This window comes from Pipistrellus kuhlii, unplaced genomic scaffold (assembly GCF_014108245.1).
Source record: "Pipistrellus kuhlii isolate mPipKuh1 unplaced genomic scaffold, mPipKuh1.p scaffold_m20_p_7, whole genome shotgun sequence".
Classification (NCBI taxonomy): domain Eukaryota; kingdom Metazoa; phylum Chordata; class Mammalia; order Chiroptera; family Vespertilionidae; genus Pipistrellus; species Pipistrellus kuhlii.
The window spans coordinates 76034369-76059738 of NW_023425573.1; the positions used below are offsets into that span (position 1 = coordinate 76034369).

The following is a 25370-nucleotide window of genomic DNA, read 5'->3' on the forward strand; positions in this document are numbered from 1 at the left end:
CCTGCCCCACCCAGCTCAGCACTCCATCCTCAGCCCGCGGGCAGAGGGGGCTCCTCCCCGGAAGAATGGCTTGGATCCAGATCAAAGGGCCCTGAAGATTTGCAAGGGCTGGGGAGTCCCCTCTCCCCCAGCCCCAGGCCGGAGCTCAGCATCCACTCCTCCCCTTCCTTACCTCCACCACACACAGAAACGGGCAGGAGAATGAGTCTAAGGGATGGAAGAGAAAAGGTTTCCAAGGAAAATGAAAGGAACCTCACACGTACTGCACGCCACACTGTGCCTGGCCCAGGTAGGGCTCAGCACACCTTTGCTTCCTCCTTCTTTCACGAAACCACAACGCATAACATCTGGCCCGGCATCAGCAAAGTCTCCCTGTAAAAGCCGGCCGGACAGTAACTATTTTCAACCTTGTGGGCCATAGCTCTGTCACAACTACTGAACTCCACCATAGAAACCAGGAAGCAGCCACAGACAGTATGTGAGTGAATGGGCCTGGCTGTGTTCCAATAAAACTTTATTTGCATTTTTATAGGATGTTCCAGCTTCCTCTCAACGTCTTTGTGCACTTTGCAACTTTCCCCCTCGGCTATCTTGCATGACGGCTATGCTGTAGCTCCCCAGCCAGGCTGGAAGCTCTCGGGGTCGACTTACCAGTTTACCTGAACCAATTGGCACACACACACCAGCTCCTCACAGTACTGGCATGTGACAGACCTATAACTCATGGCGGCAGGATTTGACATAAATTTCCTAAAGCAAGCAGCAGAGCTGGAACTCAACCAAACAAGCAGAGTGTGAAAAGATGCTCCACCTCCTAACGGTCACAGGCGTGCCAAATGCAGACAGTGCCACACCAGCCTCACGCCCGCCCTCCAGGACAAAAGATGGGCGTGGCCCTCACACCTGCTGGAGTGGGAGACAGTGCGTCACAGCCCACTGGGCATTTTGACAATATTCTCAACACTGCGAACACAAACAGCCTGAGACCAAACTATGCCATCAAAAAAGTGCTGAATATTATGTACTCAGTATGATTGTACTTTTATTTTAAACTGGAGGCCTGGTGCATGAAATTCATGAACGGGGTATGTGTCCCTCAGCCCAGCCTGCACCCTCTTTAATCTGGGACCCCTCAAAGGATGTCCAAATGCCCGTTTAGGCCCGATCCTGGCCTAAACAGGCTGTTGGATATCCCTCGCACAATCCAGGACTGCTGGCTCCCAACTGCTTGCCTGCCTGCCTTCCTGATTGCTCCTAACTGCTTCTGCCTGCCAGCCTGCCTTCCTGATTGTCCCTAACTGCTTCTGCCTGCAGCCTGATCACTCCCTAACCACTCCCCTACCAGTGTGATTGATGCCTAACTGCTCCCCTGCCAGGCTGATTGTCCCTAACTGCCCTCCCTGCAGGCCTGGTCCCCCCAACTGCCCTCCCCTGCAGGCCTGGTCCCTCTAACTGCCCTCCCTTGCAGGCCTGGTCCCTCCAACTGCCCTCCCCTGCTGGCCATCTATCGATATCTTGTGTCCACATGGGAGCAGGATCTTTAACCACATGGGGACAGCCATCTTGTGTTGGAGTGACAGTCAAGTTGCATATTACTCTTTTATTAGCTAGGATGTTATACACATGCCCTTATATTTGTGAGTCTGATGGTGGATAAAGAAGAATATTTCCGCTGAAACCGGTTTGGTTCAGTAGTAGAGCATCGGTCTGCAGACTGAAAGGTCCCAGGTTAGATTCCGATCAAGGGCATGTACATTGGTTGCGGGCACATCCCCAGTAGGGGGTGTGCAAGAGGCAGCTGGTCAATGTTTCTCTCTCATCGACATTTTTAACTCTCTCTCCCTCTCCCTTTCTCTCTGTAAAAAATCAATAAAATAAAATAAAATAATTTTTAAAAAATACTTCCCTTTTAAATTATGTACATTTTCAGCATCAACTTTTTAAAAACTAGGAATATATTACATATGAATTTAAAAAAGGGGGGAGGGCGGGTGCTCATCCCACTCCAAGCATGTAACCGGTGTCCACAGGGACAATGGCTGGCATTTTCATTCCAGTGCCAGGCGGGTACCTGGAGCCCATCATATAGGTGGGCACTTGGGGAAAACAGTATGCATTTCATAAATAAAACACCAAACACATGCACCTGAAGTCAGACAGAGAGAGAGGTCCTCAACCCAGCCTCTCTCTGGGAGACACCCTGAGAACCCGCAAGTAGAGTCTGACTGAGCCCATTTCAGAGGGGAGGAAACCGAGGCCCAGGCAGGAGCGCTGTGCCCAAGGTGGCAGTGAAGACAGCACAGCCTGGGGCCTGGGCCAGGGCAAGAGGATGTGACGTCAGGTCAGACAGAGTTGAGCCAGACCCTCTACATCCCAGCAAGTTCAGGAACTTCTCTGCAGCTCAGGCTCGGACCCACACAATGTTCCTCGCCGGCAGCTGTGAGGATTGGATGAAGCAATGTGCTCGGCCTGGCCTGTGACAAGCCCTCAGTAAGTGCCAGTCACGCTGCCACTTTCAAACAACAAGCCTTACACGCTCCCCCTGCACTGAGCCCTGCCTGCCCATGCCCAGGCCGCTGCACTCCAGCCCTGCGCCCAAGGCCACCCAAGGTCACAGCCAGGAGGAAGCCAAACTAGGACATGCCCCCAGGCCGGGATGACTCAGCCCTCAACCGGAAGGGGCTTGGGGGCAGAGGAAGGGGGTGACGAGGGGGAGGTCTTCTGGGCTACGTGACTAGGTAAGTTCCTCCGGCCTGAGTGGGGGCAGCCCACACCGCTGCTATGACGCAGGCACAGCCAGCAGGCCCACCCGTGTCCCCCCTTGCACCCCCCGACCTGCCTCCCCTGGCCGTGCCCACCGGGCTCTCCCGCGGAGTGGCTCTGCCCAGCAAGCGGAACCCAGGGCAGGGCCTCCTGCCCAGATCACAATGTTCCCAAGAACAGGAGGCAATTGCCCTGGCCAGCCAAGGCTTACAGGCTGTTTACTCTCCAGCAGTTACCGCTGTGGGTAATTAACGCCACATAAAGCATGATGGAGGCCATCACTACCGCGGAGAAAGCAGGGCTGGGCGCCAGCAGCCCTGTTCTGATGGCAGGGAGCATAGTGCTACGCGCTGGCCAGCACGTGGCGTTTGTCTGGTGTTCCAGTGACGAGAGGGTCACTTCAGAGGGTCTCACCTGCATATGTGCAGTGCCACGCAAGTGTGTGGACAGAGCATCCCACACAGGCGCGCTTCAGGGAGAAAAGCTCAGCCACACCCCAGTCCTGAGGGCTTCCTGCCGGGGCCCGTGGGTGAGACGCTTACCCCCTCTCACAGAGGTGGCAGGCCCAGCCTCTGCCTGGCACTCAGTGATCGCCAATCAATACCTGGCAGATGGCCAGCCTGTGTTTGGACGCACAGAAGTAGAGGAGTTGGTCACACACGGAAGACACGTCAGAGGAACATCTGGGGCAGGGGATACACATGCCCCTTGTGTGTTACGCCTCTCGTAAGTCAGATGGAGAAACGCTCGGGAAGAAGACAGGTGAGGCAGGCGGAAGACGCAGCAGCCGGCTCAGGGAGCCCCACGGCCACAGCGGCCGCGGGGTGAGCGGCCGACGAGAGGACAGTGTTGGATTTGGCCCACAGAGTAAAATAAACGCCCCCGGGTCTACATGATAGCATACATACGTAAACTGATGGTGAAGAGAAAGCTCTTCCTTGCAGTAGCGTTCCAACTGCCAAATGGAGGAAGCAGAGGGAAGCAGACGCCCCAGTGGATGGCACAAACAGTGGGTGCAAGTTTAAGGCTAATGGAGACACCAGTCTGTCTTCCGGTGTCTCCCTCAAGATGTTCATTAACTACAAAGGGAAAACGGTGACTGTTCAGCAGAGAAACCCGCAGACACTCCGAAATCATCAAGGTCACAGCCACCAGCGGCAGACAGCTGAGCATCAGCCCCTGGCACGCTGTACCACAGGCGGCGGCACTGCCGAGGCGCCCTGGCCAGGAGTGCCAGCCTCCCTCTCGTCACTGGAACACCAGGGAGACCCAAACGGGGCCCGTGCACACCCAGCCAGGTGCGGCTGAAAGTGAAGTCACAGGAGACAAGCAGGGCCAAGGGACTGTCAGACCGAGACCACGGATCATGGCCATGCAGGGCCACGGGGTCCTGCATGGGAGCCGGGCAGCAGAGGGGACGGTAACCGTCCAATGGAGACCGCAGCGAACTTCACAGCTGCCGCAGTGCCTGCTGGCTTCGATGGCTGCACAGTGACAGGTCAGCATGACGGGAAGCTGGGTAAGAGGTATACAGGTCCTCAGGTTCTGTTGGAGATCCGTTCCTACGGTGCACCATAGGCAATTTTCACCGTAAGTCGGAACCCACCTCCATAAGCACCCACGTCACTCACATGGAGCACAGACACAGCAGTAATGAAGGGAAACAGTAAAAAGAAAAAAATGTAAAAGATAATCCCTGACCTTTAGTTAAGCTAAATAAATAATAAAAACATAAAGTACTTATGTACATACGTCAAAATGACGGAACTATTTTTTTATAAATAAATAGGAGATGGTGAGGTAACCACAAAACATGGAGTCCGATGTACCCCGAGGACTGCCTGTAGTGCTATGTTTTTAGGAGAGAGTGGGAGGGAGAGAGAGAAACATCAATGTGAGGGAAACACTTCGACTGGTTTTCTCCCACACGTGCCCGACAGGGGCTGGGGTCTGAACCAGGTGTGTGCCCTTGACTGGCATCGAACCAGCGACCCTGTGTGCGGTGTGCAGGCCACTCTCTGACCGCCAAGCACATCCTGCCAGGGCCATGGTACTATTTGACACTTTTCTCTCAAAAATTGTTCCCTTTTTCTTCCCCCAAAGGCCCAAGTTCCCAAGCCACACCCAGGACTGTGGAGAGCAGCCGGGGGGGCCAGCAGATGGCGAGGTCAGAGCTCAGGGGCCCTGCCAGGATTCCAGATCAGGGGCCTCGGACCGCTGATTGGTCAGCATTCCAAACACTGATTTGTGTTGGTACTTGAATGGTACCTCCTTTTCCTGTTTTATTTTATATGTGGTTGTTGCTGGTTCACAGGAAATTCACTCGTTTTTCAGGTTGTGCTTGTACCCAGCTACACTGCTGTACGAAGAAAGCCTATGAAACCGCTGACCGGCCCGTTCTGAATTACATCTCCACACAATGCAATGGTTCTCACAGGTCAACAGGCAACAGGGCCACAGAAGAACAAGGCAATGGATACAAGAAAGGCATGTAAACACCGGAGAAGATGCTCAGCTTCACGCCTGTCAGGAAGAATTACGTGAACGCAAGGAAAATGAAGTGCGGATTCTGTGTGCACATGAGAAAAGGCCGGCAGCACGGAGTGCTGGCGAGGGAATGAGACCAGGTGCCGCCTGCGCAGGTGGAGGATGGAAAGCCTGAGTTCGGGGACAAGGGACCGTGATGCGAAACCAAATCCCTGCGTGAGCTCAGGGCTGGGCGCGCTCAGGCACCTCCCTCCGGCCCTGGACCCACGTCCGTGCTGGGGGTGAGGCCCTCACGTGCCCCTGATGGGCCAGCTCTTAGAGGTGGGAGCCTGACAGCCTGGTTGCTCTACCCCAGCGGCAGCCATCTGGCCCGGGCCGGCCCTGTCAGGGAGGCAGGTCTCAGTCTAGCCTGAGACAACCACAGCCTCCTCCCCGTCTCCCCCCGCCCCACCCCCAGGCCTCCCAGGAGCGTGGGCGCCTATGGCCACCCCCAAAAACGGCTCCACCACAACCCTGCTTCCAGGGAGGACAAAGGGGAGAGTGGGCGCAGCCGTGCTTACACAGGGCCCGCTTCGGGCCACGCCGGGTCCAGGCGAGCAGCCACCCAGCCAGGCCAACAGCTGCTCCCCAGGGTGTGGAGTGGGAGGGGGGAAGAGACTGCCAGGCCTCCAGGTGTTGAGCCACTGAGGCGGGGGAGCTGGTGGGAAGAGAGAGCAGAAGGTGATCCCCCACAGGAACAGAGAAGCGGGTCTGAGAGTCCTCCCGGCCGCTGGGCCTCAGGCTTCGGTTTGCTCCTGAGGCCCGCTGTCCCCCGCCTGGGGGTCCCGCTCCGTGTGCTGCCAGCAGTGGCCGGCGTGGCCAGCCGAAGAGGTAGCCTTCACTCGTCCTTCCTCCTCAAAAGACAGACGATACCCAGTGCTGGATGTGGGCCACCGGGAACCCCACACACCACTGGGGTGCAAAGTGCTGCCGCCACTTCAGAAACTGTCCGGCAGCTCCCCAAAACATGAGACGGAGTGACCATGTGACCCAGAGACTGCTCTCCTACGGATACACACAGAGAAACGAAAGGCCGGGCCACACAGAAACCAGTGCATACTGCCCACAGCAACATCTTCATGACGGCCGGGGAGCAGACGCCCAGATGTCCATCGCCTGAAGAACAAACACGTAAAACGAGGCTCTCCCTCCGGGCGTGCTCCGGGGCAAGGAGGAGGAGGAGGAGAGGAGGAGCGCTGATGCAGGCCGCCGGTGGTGCTGAGCGCAGGGGTCAGCCCAGACCGCCAGTGCGGGACACGTTTATATGGCACGTGCAGCTCACAGATGCAGAAGCATTGTCCTTCTCCCTCTGGCCGCTACAGTAAGGTGATCACACAGAATCTTTCCAAAAATCAGGACTGTGTTAAAACACTGGGGGACGTGGGACAAATTGTTAAAAATCAGGACTGTCCCACCAAAAGCAGGGACTGGTCACCTTATGCTAGACTCCAAAGCTGTGCACCCCGGGCTCACCCTGGCCCTGCCTCAGCAGGCCGTCTGACCCCTTCTCTTAGGAAATGAAGGGGTTGTAACACCACAGTATATACGTGTGCAGAATAGCTACTTGGACACGTAGCAAAATGTGTTAAAGTAGCCACTTCCTCCCTCAGAGCAGCTGATCCGCATACGGGCTTCTAAGCAGTATTTCTGCCCTAATTCACCAGCCCCGGAAACCGGACGCAGATCCACTTACACAGGGTCAAGTGGCTCTTCCTACCCTCACCTTCTTGCTGCTCCCCTCCCCTCCCAGCACCCCAAGAAAATAGCCAGATTTAACTGCCGAAGAGAAATAACCTTTGTTAAGGCCCACTGATACACCTGCATTAAATACTGTCTTTCTAAGGCAAACCCTACAAAGGATAACCTTTCTGTCTGTGCAGTGACCGTAAGCCTGGCACCGGTCCTCCAGCCCACTGACGGCCTGTGCTGGGCGCCAGAACTTGCTGGTTTAGGGGCAGGGCACTCCCAAGGCTCCAGGCTGCCAGCTGCACCCCACAAGAGGCAGCGCCACGTGCCACCTGGAAGCAGGGGGGCAACATGGCAGCCACAGACCGGCCCGTGCAGCGCCCCTACGAGGCTGTCTAATTGCAGCACAGGCTCGCGTCTGCCTGAGTTCCCCGACCTTTTGGAGGGCGGGCGCTGCTTTGATGATTTTAACAGTAAGAAGCCCAGGTACTCTGCAGAACGGTGAGCGAGCTTAAAAGCCTGTCCGCCCAGACTGCAGTCTACCACGTCGGGGAGCAGACGGGATGCTACAGAAGCCATCAGGGCCGAGCCCCCACAGCGGGGGCCACGCCTCGTCGTTACACACTCCGTGTGGGCAGCACTCATGAGGATGCCAGCAGGGCCTCCTCTACAATGTCATTGCAGCTGAAACCGGTTTGGCACAGTGGATAGAGCATCGGCCTGCGGACTGAAAGGTCTCAGGTTCGATTCCGGTCAGGGGCATGTGCATTGGTTGCGGGCACATCCCCGGTGGGGGGATGTGCAGGAAGCAGCTGGTCAATGTTTCTGGCTCTCTATCCCTCTCCTTTCCTCTCTGTAGAAAACCAATAAAATATATATATATTTTAAAATGTCATTTCACGGAGCAGTGATGGCTCGTCTGGAAGGACAGATCTGGACACTGGAGGCATCAAAAGCCTCTTGGTCCCCATCTGAACGACATTTCAGAGAACGCCGAATGACATCTGATGGGAACGGTGGGCGGTTTGACGACCGTCAGCTTCGGGAAAGCCACAGCTGCCTGCCCACGGACAGGAGCGGAGAGGAGCCTCGAACACTCCACCCACGGGGAGAGGAGGGCGGGATAAGGCGCGCGGTGAGGACCCTGACGGACCCTGCGCTGCAGTGACCAGAGCCCCTCTCTTCGTTAGAGAAGAGGACATGGACGATGGCCACATGGCATCAGATCAACAAGTTTTAATAATTATGATTCTTAACAAACTATTTCCAGAACAAAGGGGGTTTAAACATAATTCTTAAGACCATATCATCCCCAGTTCCCTGTACCATCTGGAATTGTAAGTATTGTGTGTTAGCTGAATCAATTGGTCTACTATTAAAATAACATAATTGAAATCTGACATGACCAGGAAGAGACCTTTGAAACACTGAGACTCATTTCTACATTCTCTGAGCTGGATGTAATAAGCAGTGTGTACAAGTCACCTCAGATTCATGTCAGTAAACACTGATTGGTTTTAAAACACAACAGAAGAACCAGGAAACCCAATCCATGGCGCTGCAGCCGGCTGCACTGTCAGCATCTTTATCAGTTTATTATCTCACAGATTAATGAGGAGGGCCTGGCCCCAGGAACAGCATCAGTCCCTTACTGTGCTTTCCTTTTAGCAAACCTCCGTGATGTGGTTTAGAAAGTTCTTTACTGAGTAAACAATTCTAGATTTTATGTCGCCAAAATAAAACATCCTTGCATGGCACAAACAAACCAAACAACACAGCGTCTCACGTAATTCTCCAGACAAGGCCTCAGGCGGTGCTGTGTCCATTCCACAAACACACAGGCTGCGGGTCCAGGAACTGGGGAGAGCACAGCGCGCCGGCATGGAGCTGGGTGTATCCAAATCCACAATTCCTGCCTCTGACCCCTACCCGGTCTCTAAGAAAGATTAATACTATCTCCCAAGTCAGTGTCACCAACAGGGAGAGAGACTTCTTAACGCTTCACAGCCCAGGCTGGCCGGAAAGGACGGCCTCGAGCTTCTGCGGCTGCACAGGATCATGCTACCTGAAGGCTCTCCCATCAGTGAGGTGTTATGGGACCATGTGTAAAGCAATGTAGTTGGGTTCCTACCTCATTCCTTACACACCAAAATGAATGTCGTAGTATTAAAGAATTAAGAGGAAAAATCTTTAACAAACAGGTGAATATTATTAAAATCTTAAAGTGAAGAAGGCTTTCCTAAATGGGACCTGTAACACAAAAAATTTTAAGATAAAAATCCAATAAACCTGATCACATGAAAACTTATAAAAATGCTTATTATGTAAAATAGCAAGCAAACAAGAAAATACAGAAACATTTCTAACACATTAGCACAAACATGTGAAGAGCTCTTATAAATAACTAAGAAAAGGTTGAAAATCCCATCTGAAAAACAGGTATATCACAGGGAAGGTAAAAGGAATAGAAATAACTAAATAAAACATGAAATATATTAAACAAAATTGAAGAAATAAACTCAAAAAAGGAATACTTTAGCCCTAATTGGTTTGGCGCAGTGGATAGAGCGTCAGCCTTTGGACTCAAGGGTCCCAAGTTCGATTCCGGCCAAGGGTATGTATCTTAGTTGCAGGCACATCCCCAGTAGGGAGTGTGCAGGAGGCAGCTGATCGATGGTTCTAACTTTCTATTCCTCTACCTTCCTCTCTGTAAAAGATCAATAATATATATTTTTTTTAAAGGAATACTTTATATTTTCCCCACTAATGAGCAAAGGTTAAAGAGTGTTGGCAAAAGTATAGAAAAACAGACATTCTTCACTCATTCAAAAAAGTTACATATGTGCTAGGACTAGCAGTGAACAAGATACTCAAGGTATCTGCCTTCAAGAAGTTATATTCCAGCCCTGACTGGGTTTCTCATTGGTTAGAACAATGTCCTGTACACCAAAAAGGTTGCAGGTTTGATAGTGAGTCAAGGTATGTACAGGAGGCAACCAATTAAGGTTTCTCCTCCCACCCACCATCCCTTTCTTTCTAAAAATCAATTAAAAAGCATATCCTGGAGGGGGGGGAGATTTAAAAAAAAAGTTTATACTCCAGGCATGGTAGAGATGGGGAACAGATAATAAGGGAAAAGGAAATAAACAATTATTCAGATAGTTACCGTATTTTTCGGACCATAAGACGCTCCGGACCATAAGACGCACCAGTTTTTAGAGAAGGGAAATGAAGAAAAAAAGATTCTGAAACAAATAGTGTCCTAAAATATTTTATGTGCATTAAAACCCAACATCACGGTCATAAACACATGTAATCTACCCTGTAAAGTAAACAGCAGCATTTAGAACCATTTTAGAGCCGGGCAAGCACACAGAGACCACACAGAGCCGGGCAAGTAAAAAAACTTTTTTTTTTAAGTATATGTGTAGGCTATATTTGGACCATAAGATGCAGGGACTTTTTCCCCCCACTTCTGGGGGGAAAAAAGTGCGTCTTATGGTCCGAAAAATACGGTATTATTTATAAAAGCACAAATCAGTACAATATTTTTACAGGGCAATATGGCAGCATCTACCAAAATGTTGTACTGGCAATTCTAACTCTAGATGTTTCACTCCTGCTTAAGCGCAAAGATGTGGGCACAGAGAAGCCCACCGGAGTGTCAGGCCTGGTTATAAGAGTGGAACAAGCTGCCGCTCCTCAGGAGGACCAGCGATGCAGCCGGCAGGCCACAGCTCCTGACATGACCAGCAAGGACCAGCTTTGGCTTGTTTGTTTCCTCCATGTGGAAAGATGGAGGGTATTTTGTTGGACAAAAAAAAAAAAGCAAGTTGCTAAACAGTATCTATAATAATAACCTATATATATAAAAGGCTAAGCGACCGTCACATCTGAAAAAACTGAAGGGACAACTGAACAGGCTGTGTGGAGCGACTGGGCTGGCAGGGGGGTGAGTGAGGGACAACCAAACAAGTGAACAGCAGGCTGTGTAGGGCAACCAGAAGGGGGATAGGGGAGGGACAGTTAGGGGTGATCAGGCCAGCAGGCAGAAGCAGTTAGGGGTGATCAGGCTGGCTAGGGTGGGGAGGGTGGGGAGTTAGGGACAATCAGGCAGGCAGGCAGGTGAGCAGTTAGGAGCCAGTGATCCCGGATTGTGAGAGAGATGTCTGACTACAGGTTTAGACCCCTAAACTGGCAGTTGGAAGTGAGATTACAAGAAATTTTCTGGGGTACAAATTTATGTACTATTTGGCTTTTGCTGGAGGCTAATTCCAGCATGTCATAATAAATGCAAGAAGTCCTTAAAAGGTTGATGGGCTTCTATATTCAGCAGGGCTGAATACATGTTATTGCCTGCTGGAGTGGCCGAAAGCATTTCCCCAAACCTGAGGATCTGCAGACAGTATTGCCTGTTACCAGACAGCTGAGGGCATTTTAATCTACATGTTATTGCCTCCTGCTGGCCAAACAGCTGTAGGCAGCTCCCCAACCTGACAATGCCCACTGTATACCAAACTTTGCTATAGGGGAAAATGTGGGAATAAAAAGAGCCCTGGGTCCAGAGATGGGAAGAATTTAGCTACTATAGCTAAGCTTCCTCTGGCTCCCCTATGGATTACAAATTTATATTATATTTCTAGTCTTTTTATTAATTTACACGCAGAGCCTTCTCCAGATTCCTGAACGCTGCTAGATGCTGGATATCACCCCGGCATTAGGCTGTTCTGTTTTACAGTAAGAATGTGCTACTTTTATACTTTGGGGGGGAAAACAATAAGAGAGAAAGCATTTTTAAAAAGGTAACATGTTTAAGGATCACTTCGTTTACTCAGTTTATATCCCAAACTTCAGGGTAAAAATTAATCTGGAGAGAAAACTTTAGCTGTGGAGAAAGGATAAAGTAACTCATCCCTTGCCTCACTCCTTAAATCCAAAGTCCCTGGTGTAATTGGGGAGGAGAGAATATATAACTATGTGCTTATTATTTGCCAGACATCCATCATTCACTTAATTCTCAAGGCAACACACAAAATGAAATCATCCTAATTCCAGATAAATGAAAACTTCTAGAGATTAAGTGATTTCCCCAGAGCAGAAGCTGGTAAAAAAATAAATAAATAAAATAAAAATTTTAAAAAGGCTGCCATTCTGTCTGGGTTCTAAGAGGGGAAGATGGCCTGGCAACTCCTCCAGTCACTGTGGTGGAGAGACTGAGGGTGGGCTGGGGTAGGGGCAACTGATTATGTTTTTCTTCAAGGAGGCTCTTTCTACCCTCTACTCCTACCCAGTCCTCTCCCGCCAAGTTCCTTCCCTCAGCCTTAGAGCCGCACCCCCCAGGGAAGTGCCCAGCCCAGGGCCCGGCCCATCAGGAGCCCTAAAACAGTAGCCGGAAGAGGGTGCCTCCTTCCAGAACTGCCACATCACGCTCAGCCTCCCCCAGGCTTGCTGGTGTGAGCGGAAGGGGACCCGGAGGAAGGGGACCCTGACTGCACCTCTCACAGCCTGCCGTCTGTAAACGGGAACGCGTTACACATTTGGGAGGATAACTGAAGTGAAAAATTAAAAGTGTCTTGTAAATTCTAAAGTGCTATGTCCCCTCAGAGGTGTGTGGTCCCCACATAAAGCCGAGGTGCTGACGTAAGGAATCCTTGACACAAAAGCTCACATGGGTTAGGAGTCACTGCTCTGTATCACAGTTTTAAAGATGGTGTTTTAACCCACTGCAGAGGATATCTCCTCCGGCTGTTGTCTGGTCGAAGTGAATGAGGTGCAAAAGGGAAAGCTCGGCGGCCTTCTTGTTTATAATCTGTCCGAGAGTTCTAGGACCAACCCTTTCCAAGTCCCAATTGGATGACCTGGTTAACTTCCAAAACAGGACTGGGGTGACCACGTGTCCACTTTAATGTGAACGCTTACTATGCGCCCTACACCTTCCCAGGGTCCAGTATTTACTCATTTTACACACAGAGTAGCACCTTCTTTGCAGGGATTTTCTCTCTGGTTTACAGATGAGGAAGTGGGGAAACTGAGAGACTAACTTGCCAAAGTGGCTGCCCAAAGGCCCAGCCTCAGCAACGCAGTTGGAGATCTTGGCCATCTGGTCTACCTCCCCGTCCATTTCATTCACAATCTTCCTCGTGTTCCAAACCCTAGTTGTCCTGAACTACTTCGGATTCTCTGGACAGACAGTGCGCTTAGCTGCACCACCACCACTCCAACCTGTTCCTGCCTTGCACATGGCTTTCTCTCTTTTCACTGAACCACCACTCATTCCAATGAACAGGAGCCTTCTTCCGTGAAGAAATGAAAGTAAGAATCCTACAAAATGCCGAAACCGGTTTGGCTCAGTGGACAGAGCGTCGACCTGCGGACAGAGAGGTCCCAAGTTCGATTCCGGTCAAGGGCGTGTACATTGGTTGCGGGCATATCCCAGTAGGGGCTGTGCAGGAGGCAGCTAGTCGATGGTCCTCTCTCATCGATGTTTCTAGCTCTCTATCCCTCTGCCTTCCTCGCTGTAAAAAAATCAATAAAATATATATATTTTAAAAAAGAATCCCACAAAAATTCATGATTGTGTTAGGATTCAAGTGTAGAAAATACACAAGCTTTCTCCACAACAAGCCACTTTGCAAAGTTGTATATCTCAATGCCAGAAGGTACTACACAGATTGCCTGGGGTTCTCTTTCCTTTGTTTTCCGTGACCCCGCCCTCACCACCCCCTTCATCCCTCCCCTCAGGTTCCAGCCAGCCTTTGGGAAAGATCTGTCTATGTGACCTTTGGTCCCTGGCAGAAGCTGATCTCTTAAGTGTTTAGACCCACATTCAACAGCTGTCCACCCCTTCCCTCAGGATTCCATTTCAGAGGAGGAGGGCACATTTGTTTTTCAAACCATTTTCACCATCTCCAAAATTAGCCGCTGGGCTTGGCAATGTGAAATCCAATACCCCTTGCCCAAGCCTCGCGAGGTAGGGCACTGGTGGACTATCGTTGAAATGACATTTTGATTTACAGATACAGCACCCTTTCCATGTTTCCAGAGAACATCACACATTACAAGAAAGACGGCATGGGCTGGCCTCCTGGAGAGAGGGCAGCATCGCAGAGCCAATGCAGGAAACATCAATCCTCATAGCAAACTTCCCAAGTAACGGGAGAAGTTGTGTTAAAACTGTCATTTAATGGAAGCAATGCCTGTGTTGCATGATACAGATGTATAGGCTACTTTGAATAAGGCATGTTGAAAAGATGTCCAGTACAACATAATGAGAACAGCAACAAAAGGAGAGAGAAATAAAATGGAATAAATCATGTCTAATTTCTAATTTTGTGAATATGCATAGAGCACCTACATTCAAGCTTAATGCTGGGGATGTAATGTTAAAAAGCCCTCACAGAGCTTCATTCTATTACGGGAGATAGGCACTAAAATAACCACACTGTATGTTTTCACCCAACAGTCATGACAATATTCTGTCAGAAATAATACACGGAAATAGTAAAACAACTTACAGATATAGTAAATGATGTTTAAGAGGCTGTGATAATGGCAGAAAATGTTAGTACAAGAATCTCTTATAGCCAAAACCGGTTTGGCTCAGTGGCTAGAGCGTCAGCCTGCGGACTGAAAGGTCCCAAGTTCGATTTCGGTCAAGGGCACATCCCCAGTAGGGGGTGTGTAAGAGGCACCTGGTTGATGTTTCTCTCTCATCGACGTTTCTAGCTCTCTATCTCTCTCCCTTCCTCTCTATAAAAAATCAATAAAATATATTTTTAAAAAGAGAATCTCTTATAATCTATAATAATAAAAGCATAATATGCAAATCGACCGAAGGACCGAACCGAACAACAGAACCTTCCAGAAGACCATGCTATGATATGCACTCATGGGTGTGATGCAATTGGTCCGGGACCCGCGCCATCACTCCATAATCGCCCACTCGGGGGAAGGTCCTGCATTGATCATCTGCTTCCTAGTGGTCATCACGCATCATAGCGACTGGTAGTTTTGCCATTTTGGTCTATTTGCATATTAGCCTTTTATTATATAGGATAATTCAAGAGTGGTCCTTCCTTCCCCCAGCTGCCAACACTGGCTTCCCTCTGGCACCCGGGACCTGGGCTTCCCTCAGAGCCCTGGGTTTGTTCAGAATGTCATCTAGAAGGATGTGTGGTCTAATTAGCATATTACGCTTTTATTATTATAGACTAAATTCATGCTAGAGTAGGCTTTCCTTCCCCCAGCTGCTGGCCCCGGCTTCCCTCTGACACCCGGGACCTGGGTTTCCCTCCAGCCACCGCACCCGGGACCTGGAGTTCCCTTGTGGGCCCAGCTTCGTCCAGAAGGTCGTCTGGAAGGACATCCAGTCTAATTAGCATATTATACTTTTATTATTCTTTTAAAATATGTTTTATTAATTTTTTTTAACAGAAGAGAGAGGGATAGAGAGTTAGAAACATCAATGAGAGAAAATCATCGACCAGCTGCCTCTTGCACACCCCCTGGAATATGCCCACAACCAAGGTACATGCCCTTGACCGGAATCGAACCCGAGACCTTTCAGTCCGCAGGCTGACGCTCTATCCACTGAGCCAAACTGGTTTCGGCTACTTTTATTATTATAGATTAGAGGCCCAGTGCATGAAATTCATGCACAGGGGGGCAGGACCCCCTCAGCCCAGCCTGCACCCTCTCCAATCCGGGACCCCTTGGGGGAAGTCCAAATGCCAGTTTAGGGATCAGGCCTAAACCGGCATTTGAACATCCCTCTCACAATCTGGGACCACTGGCTCCTGCCTGCCTCCCTTATTGCCCCTAACTTTCCCCCATGCCGGCCTGGTCACCCTATACTGCCCTCCCACCGGTCTGGTTGCCCCTTACTGTCCCCTACCAGCCTGGTTGCCCCCAGCTGCCCTCCTGCAAGCCTGGTCACTCCATACAGCCTGCTGTTCAGTCATTTGGTCATCCCTCACTAACCCCCCTGCCGGCTATTCAGCCATCCATCTGGACATTTAGGTCGTGACAGCCCCTGGCTTTTTATATGTAACCTAATAATAGAGTAATATGCAAATTAACCATCACTCCGCTACACAAGCCACGCCCACTAGGCAATCAGGGCAAATATGCAAATTAACTTAACCAAGATGACGGTTAGTTTGTATATCAAGACAGCGTAGAAAGAAGCCAAGCCTGAAAAGGGAGTGAACCTGCAGAGAAGCAAGCGGGGCGGCAGAGAAAGGAGGAAAGCAGGCAGGGCAGCGACCAAAGCAGATTGCAGGAATCTCCCTGCAATGGACCACTAGTATTAGGATAATTCAAAGTATCATCAAATGAAAAATTATTAAGTTTCAAAAAAAATTGCAAGGTTAAAATTTAAAGACCATTAAATAAAATTTATAAAACTACTAAACTGGGGGCATTCTAAGCATAAAAATAAAAACCATTTAAAAAGACAAACAGCCGAGACCGGTTTGGCTTAATGGATAGAGCGTCGGCTTGGGGACTGAAAGGTCCCAGGTTTGATTCCGGTCAAGGACATGTACGTTGGTTGCGGGCATATCCCCAGTAGGGTGTGTGCAAGAGGCAGCTGGTCGATGACTCTCTCTCATCGATGTTTCTAGCTCTCTATCTCTCTCCCTTCCTCTCTGTACAAAATCAATAAAATATATTAAAATAATAATAATAAATAAAATAAATAAAAAGACAAACAGTTGACAATAACCCTTTAAAATAAATTTCTACACAGAAAATTAAGAAACCATGACATATACCCACACCATAAACATAGTTATCATACAAGAAAATAATTCAACAGCCAGCAACCAACAGGGAAAATGTTGCAATGTACAGCAGCTATAAGGTTGATGGACTTCATATATGGTGTTTCTTACAATCCCTAAGATAAAACAACCTGATAGGAAAAAGTGCAAAGGACAGAACAAAACAGATGGAGAAATAAAAAAGATCACATGTCCAAAGTGTGACGTTAAGTGTTATGCTCACTAATCAGACGGGAAATGCCGATGCCCAGTCCTGGAGACAGTGCCATGCCCCGGTGGAGATGCGTACCGGCTCCTGAGCAGGCACCACAGTAACTGTGTCACAGCCTTCCTCAGACCCTCTGACTCCATAACCCTAGTTCCACTTCTGAAGTGTGTCTAGAAGTAAATAAATAATCAACAGTTCACACAAAGACAACTGGAAACTGTGTCCTATTGTGAAACTGGATAACAACCAACGTAAAGTACGGTGCTGTGCAGCCAGCACAAAACTTAAGTTCTCAAAGCATGTCTGACGACATGAGAAATCCCACGAACAGCCCCGCAGGGCGACTTGGCTGGCTGGAGCGTCACCCGTGCACCAAAAGGCTGCAGGTCAGGGCACACAGACCCAGGTTGAGGGTTCGATGCCTGGTCTGCGCACATATGGGAGGCAACAGGTGATGTCTCTCTCTCAAATCCATGAAAGCACACCCTCGGATAAGGATTTTAAAACAGGAAACAAATGGAGTAAATAAGAAAACAGAGACCCATGTCTGCAGCAGGATCATCACTGTCAAAGATGCTTGTATGAATAAGTAGAAACAAGGTTAGCAGTGGTTCTTGAGTATGAGTAGAGATTTTGATTTTATTTTTCTTTCAGTTTTCCTCCTTCTACTTTTCTAAATCATCCAAAAAAAATTAATGAACATGTATTATTTTAATCAGGAAAATGTTCCTTAAAACAGCCAAAGTAAACACACTAGTTTCAAATTAACACAGAATGGTAAGACCATGGGACAACTCTTTTCCCTCTCCTTTTCCTTATCCGTGCTGAGCAAAGGGTAAACTCTTAAAAACCCTGGTATGCTGACTGTCCAAAGTTGACTGATTGAAGGCGGGAGGAGTGGGGGAGGTGGGGAGGCAGGGGCCGAGTACTGCCCACTCCCTCCTCACACCACAGGAGGGGGCTGCGAATGGGAACCGCCTCGGAGCGCAGTGCAGTGACTCTGCGCAGTGCTCTGTAACACCTCCTTTTCTCTGGCTACATCCCGGCAGACATGCAGCCGCTGCTGAAGGCACAGAGCTGTGACTCTGTGAGAGAGAGAGGACCATGGCGGAGTCCTCCCAAACCAGCAGGTGCAGAGGAGCTCTGAGGCCTCGCCACCCCGTCAATGGCCACCGCACAGAGGAGCACAAGCCTCAGGCCTGAGCCAGCGCCCGTGCGGACCGCCTGGGCTCCGCTGCGGCCACAGGAATAAGCACGGCCTCCGCCGAGACACCTGCTATCCTGCCTCGTCCCGGCCAGTTCAGCGTCAGGGAGCCGCGGATGAGGTTGGACTTCCACCCCGCCGGCTTCCCAAGGAGGAGTCCAAGTTCCACAGAGAGAGCCGGCTGCTGAGGCACGCTAGCACACCAGTCCCTGTGCCCCTGCCCTACAGCTCCCCCCAATCAGCCACCCCTACAGCTCCCCCGCACTGGCCACCCCTACAGCTCCCCCCAACCAGCCACCCCAGAAACTGTGTTCCCTTCCCTACGCTCCCCCAACCGGCCACCCCAGAAACCACTGTGTCCCCTTCCCTACGCTCCCCCAACCGGCCACCCCCAGAAACTGTGTCCCCTTTCCTACGCTCCCCCCAACCGGCCACCCCAGAAACTGTGTCCCCTTCCCTACGCTCCCCAACCGGCCACCCCTACGCTCCCCCCAACCGGCCACCCCAGAAACTGTGTCCCCTTCCCTACGCTCCCCCAACCGGCCACCCCAGAAACTGTGCCCCCTGCCCCTCTGCTCTCCCCCTGTAAAACTGAGGGGCAATTACCCACTTAGGTGACCAGGAAAGATGCAGTAAACACACACACATAACCACAGAGAAACCACACAAATGTCACCCTCAGAACCCCGATCCGGGTCCTGGAAAGGGAGCCTTACATTACAGAGAAGCCACTGTCACCTCCGCCCTCCACACACTTGACTCTTTACCCGCCACAGACTTACACCTCCCGCTTTACACGCAGAAACAGGCAGCTCAGAGAACAGGAAAGGCAGCTCCAGTCACAGAGAACTGCCGAGCCCACACCATTTCCCTCAGGGCCCACGCCGTTCCCTCAGGGCCACGCAGTTCCCCTCAGGGCCCACGCCGTTCCCTCAGGGCCCACGCCGTTCCCCTCAGGGCCTGTCCCCTCAGAGCCCACGCCGTTCCCCTCGTTCCCCTCAGAGCCCACGCCGCTCCCTCAGGGCCCACGCCATTCCCTCAGGGCCTGTTCCCCTCAGGGCCACACCATTCCCCTCAGAGCCCACGCCGTTCCCCTCGTTCCCCTCAGAGCCCACGCCGCTCCCTCAGAGCCCACGCCGTTCCCTCAGGGCCCACACCGTTCCCCTCAGGGCCCACGCCATTCCCCTCAGGGCCCACGCCGTTCCCCTCAGGGCCTGTCCCCTCAGAGCCCACGCCGTTCCCTCAGGGCCACGCCGTTCCCTCAGGGCCCACGCCGTTCCCTCAGGGCCCACGCCATTCCCTCAGGGCCTGTTCCCCTCAGGGCCCACGCCGTTCCCTCAGGGCCACACCGTTCCCTCAGGGCCCACGCCGTTCCCTCAGGGCCACACCGTTCCCCTCAGGGCCACACCGTTCCCCTCAGAGCCCACGCTGTTCCCCTCGTTCCCCTCAGAGCCCACACCGTTCCCTCAGGGCCCACGCCGTTCCCTCAGGGCCCACGCCGTTCCCCCAGGGCCCACGCCGTTCCCCTCAGAGCCCACGCCGTTCCCTCAGGGCCCACGCCGTTCCCCTCAGGGCCCACGCCGTTCCCCCAGGGCCCTCGCCGTTCCCCTCAGGGCCCACGCCACGCCGTTCCCTCAGGGCCCACGCCATTCCCTCAGGGCCCACGCTGTTCCCCTCAGGGCCCACGCCGTTCCCCTCAGGGCCCACGCTGTTCCCCTCAGGGCCCACGCCGTTCCCCTCAGGGCCCACGCCGTTCCCTCAGGGCCCACGCCGTTCCCTCAGGGCCCACGCCGTCCCCTCAGGGCCCACGCCGTTCCCTTCAGAGCCTGTTCCCCTCAGGGCCCACGCCATTCCCTCAGGGCCCACGCCATTCCCTCAGGGCCCACGCCGTTCCCCTCAGGGCCCACGCCGTTCCCTCAGGGCCCACGCCGTTCCCTTCAGAGCCACACCGTTCCCTCAGGGCCCACGCCGTTCCCCTCAGGGCCCACGCCATTCCCTCAGGGCCCACGCCGTTCCCCTCAGGACATGAGGCGTCCGTTCCTGTGGCCACGGAGGTCTCTGTCCGGCCGGGAATCAGCCCCACGCGGCGTCTGTCTCCTGCCGCTGCTCGGACCACCATGGAGACAGCCCCCAGGCTTAGCCTCTGTCCAGGAAAAGGCTCAGCAGGTCACAGTAAACAATAATTACACCAACCGGCTGGCCGGCCCTGGGAATGTTTCCCTATCTGGCCGGAGGACCAACAGAGCTGATGTGTCCATTTTCCAGATAAAAGCACAGAGGCTCCACCGAGTCTCACAGCAGGAAATGGGATCAATCAGATACCACAGCCTCCTTCCTGACCCCCACCTCTCCCGCTGCGACCAGATGAAGAAACCCAAATCTGTCTGGTCCCCGCCCTCCTCGGGCCGGCGGCCCGCCCCGCCTGCCCGCCCGAGCCCGCCTCCACCTTGGTTGAGGTAGGTCAGCGTCTCTTCGTGCAGCTTCACGGCCGGGGACGTGGCGGCACACAGCACGTACTGCAGGGGCGGCAGGCGCGCCTCGTTCTCGGGGGACAGCTGGGGCTCCTCCTGCTTGAAGATGGGCAGAGCGAGCACATCCCTGCAACACACAGCGGAGGGGGCGGTGAGGAGCGGGGCCGCGGGCAGGGACGGCCACGCGGGGAGAAGCGGACCAGACCGCGTCCTCCGGGGCGGCCCGGCCAAGCACACGGCCGGGAGCCGGTCAGCTTCCCGTGCCCCAACCGCCAGCCCTTCCTGAGAGAGCAGCCCGCCCTGCGGTGCCTCTCCTCTCTCTCCGTGACCCGCAGGAGATGTCCCCTCATTAATGAGGGGACAATGCAACGTCATCTGACGCTGCAAATGACAGAAGTCTGCTCTGTGACGATGGGACTCCCAGCACCAGCCTGAACCTTAGATGCCTTTTGGCCTCCACCCATAAGAAAGACAAGAAAGACATTATAAAGTCTTGCTTTTAGAATACAACTCTGAACAAATATTTTAATTGCTTAAATAAACTATTCTATTTATTGGCCACTTCTCAGAATAATACAATGCTGTCCGTGGGGCTCTGAAAATACAGAAACTGCTGAGACGTCCCCCCACCCTTCAAAAATAAAAAGGACAGTGGGCCCATAACGCCTACGTGAAGGGTCATGCTAATATCTCCTAAATGCAAAACAAGAAGAAAGGACCTTGATTTCAATTCGGTTTTCTTATGCAAACAAGAAATGGTAAGATGCTCAGCGATTCTTTTCCTCCACTTCTGAACCAAAATCCTCACCATATCCCCCCCAAAATCCGCTTCCCATCAGCCCACGCCTGGAGAACTTGTTTCCAGATGTATTTCTAAATGCCCTTGCAAGTGGAAGAGAAATCCTTGAGGACACGAATGACCTGTGGGCAGGCTTGTTTAAGGCTCCACATTAGGAGCAGCACGAAAACAGGTGCCAGGAAAGTGCCAGCGCCCTTATCTTGATAACCCCCCGTGAGCCGGGCTATGAATCAGATTCCCGGCCGCTGCGCTGTATAAACAGCAGTCACCGGTACAGTGTGTTCCTCACACGGCACCATAAACGCATGTCTCTAAAACACAAGCCCAGCACACACCCAGCAATGTCCAACAATTCTCAGAAGGAAAGCCGGGCTGGGAGCACCTGCAGGGCGGCCCGCACCCCTCCTTTTCCCGCGGCCCGCGGTGTCTAGGAACGGAGGAAGAGCCGCAGGCTGGCTCCCCTGGGATCGCATGATTTCATGTTCGCCGAAACCATCTAAATTAATAATCCATGGGCTGCTACCTCTAAACACACACAAAGGGGGGGTGGGGGGAGGGTGCGGGGGTAAGAGCCATCACTCAACAGCAACTCGTTTCCAGCCCAGCATCCTGATTTGCCCAGGAGTAAAAGTCACGAGAACACCAAACAGAGGAGGCAAAGGAGGCGTCAAGGCCACTGCCTAAAGTCAAACCGCTGTGGCTCCGCAGTGAGGAGGCAGCCAGACAGAAAAGCCCAGGAAAAAGGCAAGACCCTCACTGGAGAGCTGGGGGGAACGAGGGAATAGTCACCACTCCTCACCTTGGCCTTCGTTGAGGTCAACTTCTACGAGGTGAAAACTCCAGCTTCCAAGGGAAATTTTTCAAAAAGGGCAGGGCCCTGGCCCATTTGGCTCAGTGCAAAGTGTCAGCCGCCTGACTGAAGGGTCCCAGGTTCGATTCCGATCAAGGATTCTGATTGACAGTCCTGCTCACAGGGGGTTAGGTGTAACCTCGGTTGCAGGCTTGATCCATGGCCGGGGTCGGGCCATGTGTGGGAGGCAACCTATGGATGTATCTCTCTCACATCGATATTTCTCTTACTCTTCCCCTCCCTTCCACTCTCTCTTAAAAAATCAATGGAAAAATATCCTCCGGTGAGGATTAACAAAAAAAAAAATAAATTAAAAGTGGCATGGATATGGCCAATGTGCTCAGTGATTAGAGTGTCAGCTTGTGCACTGAAGGGTCACGGGTTCAATTCCCCGTCAAGGACACTACCTGGGTTGCAGGTCAATCCCAGGCCACCGTAGGGGCAGGAGGCAACCAATCAGTGTCTCTCCCACATCCATGTTTCTCTCTCTCTCCCTCCCTCTCTACCTTCCATTCTCTCAAAAAAAAAAAAAAAAAATCCTCAGAATTACAAAAAAAACACCAAACTTTAAAAAGGGGCATGGACCAAATGCTTCTTTATGGACCCAAAATGATCCCAGAAACCAATGTGGCTTTATAGCTCCTTTCACCCCAATCTCTTCCCCCTCCCCCATACCAAAATCCTAAAAGGTACCTCAGGGACTCCAAAGACAAATTTCCATCTCAATGGCAGAGGCACCTCCCACGCAAAGGGAATTTTTCTGAATGGGATGACATTTTAGGTATCCGGGAAGATTTACATACACTTACTCTCCATTCAAGGTCACCTTCAGAATCATTTTTAAGGTATGGCACACGCTTAACGGCCACAAACTAACTTAGGCAAAACTATGCCTGAAGCTGCTACGTGCAGTAATTTAAAAAATGTAACATTTTGTAAGTGGACGGGGAGTAACATCCGCGGGCACACAAGTCCCCGGAGCCCTTCGCTCTGACACCACAGGGTCTGCGGGACCCAGGCTCCTGCCGCCTGCTCTCCCAGGGGTAAAACCCCGCAGACACAGCCCCTGTAGTTCCTTCGCCTTCTAGAAGGGGGTGTCTACAAGGAGGACTACTGGACAGATGTCTGTCAGAAACCAGATTCACAACTAAATCTGGAGGGAAACTTCTTGGAGGAGAAGAAGAAAAAGACCCTCCCGGTGGCTCTCACTTGGGGGCTCAGTGGCTGAGACCCCTGGGCCTCGCTGCCCACGTCCTCTGCACCGCACCGAATGCCGTCTGCGTTTAAACCGGGCACATTTCACAAACCGCGGCCGGGGTGGCACAGAGACCGGCCAGAGCGGGCTGGGCGGGCTGAGTGAAGACGGCCACGGGCTGCCGGCGGCCAGCAGCCTCCCGGGTGGGCGCTGACGGGCCCTGCCTCCCGGGGACTGAGGGCTCCGCACACCGGGGCCCTGCCTCCCGGGGACGGGGAGGACCCGCACACCGGGGCCCTGCCTCCCGGGGACGGGGAGGACCCGCACACCCTTGGAGGGCTGCTTCCCCTCGGAGAGCACCAGCCGAGGAGGATCTCCCTCAGGGCGGGAGGGTGCGGCCTCCGGGGCAGGTGCGCAGGACCCCCCGGAGCGAGGGCCCCGGCCGCCCGAGCCCCCGGCGCCGCGAGGCTGAGGTGCGGGGCGCGCCTCACACCCACCCCCCGGCCGGGCCACGGACCTGGGGAGCCCGGAGGCCGGAGCGGGGCCGGGGAGCGGGGCAAAGAGCAGGGCTGGGCTTCCCGGGGGCAGCCCTCCGACGCCGGGGGAAGGAGCCGGGCAGGGGCACCGGAGTGGGCTGAGGCCAGCAGGCCCGCGCCCCGCCCGGGGTCGTTCGGGGAGGCGCCCCCCACTCCGGGCACCAGAGCACCAGGCTCCGCCAGCCGGGCCCCCGACACCGCGCGCCCGGACCCGCCGGCGTCCGTCCGTCCGTCCGTCCGTCCCCACGGGGCCTCGGCGCTGTGTCCTCAGTCCGCGAGGGCGGAGCGCGGGGATCCGGGTCCCGGCGCCCCGCCCGCCCCCGGCCCCCGCGCCGCCGGCCTCACCGCAGGTAGCCGCCGGCGCCGTGCTGGTTGTAGTGCTCGGGCTGCGTGTGCCAGAACAGCATGGCTGCAGCGCGCCGCCCGCTCCGCCGGACCGCTCCGGCGCCGCCGCCCGCGCCTTTATGGGCGGCCGGGGGCGGGGCTGCGCTCACCTCCCCGCCCGCCCGCCCCGCCCGCCCCGCCCGCCCTTCCCGAGCGAAGGTGCCGGGCCCGGGGCGGCTGGAGGGGGCGGTGCGTGCGGACAGACGGCGCTGGACCGCCTCCCCCAGCCCCACCGCCTCCCGCGCCTCCTCCGCGCAGCGCCGGCCCCGAGGGCACCGCGGCGAAGCGGCCGCGCCGAGCACCAGGTCAGCACCGAGATCCAGCCCCTCCCCGCCCCACGCGCCCTGGGTATTCACGCTTCACACTCTGCACTCGTGGGTTTTTCCTTTTAGTTGTGTGCGGATCTCCTCCTAGAATGAGGTGAGCAGACGTCCCGCTTTTGGCGGGACAGTTCCGATTTCAATTTGTCCCGCGTCCCACGGCGTTTTAAAAGAGCTTCTTTCCAAAAATCGGGACTTTTTTTAAAACGCCGCGGGACGTCTGGTCACCTTATCCTAGATGTAAGCTCCAGAGGCAAGGGCTGACTCCCGCTCGCCCTGCTAGCTCCGCTGCCAGGAAGGTGCGTTGGGACGTGGCAGTAAGTGCTTCTGGGTGTTTGTGGGATGGATGTGAGAAAAGGGATGGCCCGGTGTGTGAATGTCACCTGGAGGAGGTGGCCTTGAGCTGAGGACGCATCATCTCTGTGAGCATCTGGAGGGAAAGTGGTTCCAGGAAGAGGCAACAGCGACCCCAAGGCCCCAGAGCAGACCCTTAGCATGGCTGGGCTGGGTGACCAGAGCCAGAGCTTAGGGCCTGAGGTGGGAGAGGCCGGCAGGACAGACCCTGGGGGCACAGCAGACCCTGCCCGGAGCTGGGGTTGTATTCTGGGTCTCTTAAGCATATCTGATTTGCCTTTGGTAAAGATCA

General features: G+C 53.4%; 1 protein-coding gene across 3 annotated transcripts in view; it reads right to left on the reverse strand.

Annotated features, from left to right (window-relative positions):
* TFCP2L1 (transcription factor CP2 like 1) overlaps nucleotides 1–24643 on the reverse strand; it is a 60024-nt gene extending 35381 nt beyond the window's left edge. For all 3 annotated transcript variants that reach the window (XM_036420993.2, XM_036420996.1, XM_036420995.1), the window contains exons 1-3: nucleotides 24638–24643; nucleotides 24366–24446; nucleotides 20616–20767 (exon numbers count right to left, since the gene is read on the reverse strand). In XM_036420993.2, coding sequence (XP_036276886.1) covers nucleotides 20616–20767; nucleotides 24366–24427 — 214 coding nt within the window. In that variant the 5' untranslated portion in view covers nucleotides 24428–24446; nucleotides 24638–24643. The remainder of the gene's footprint in view (nucleotides 1–20615; nucleotides 20768–24365; nucleotides 24447–24637) is intronic.
* Nucleotides 24644–25370: the final 727 nt, after the last annotated feature.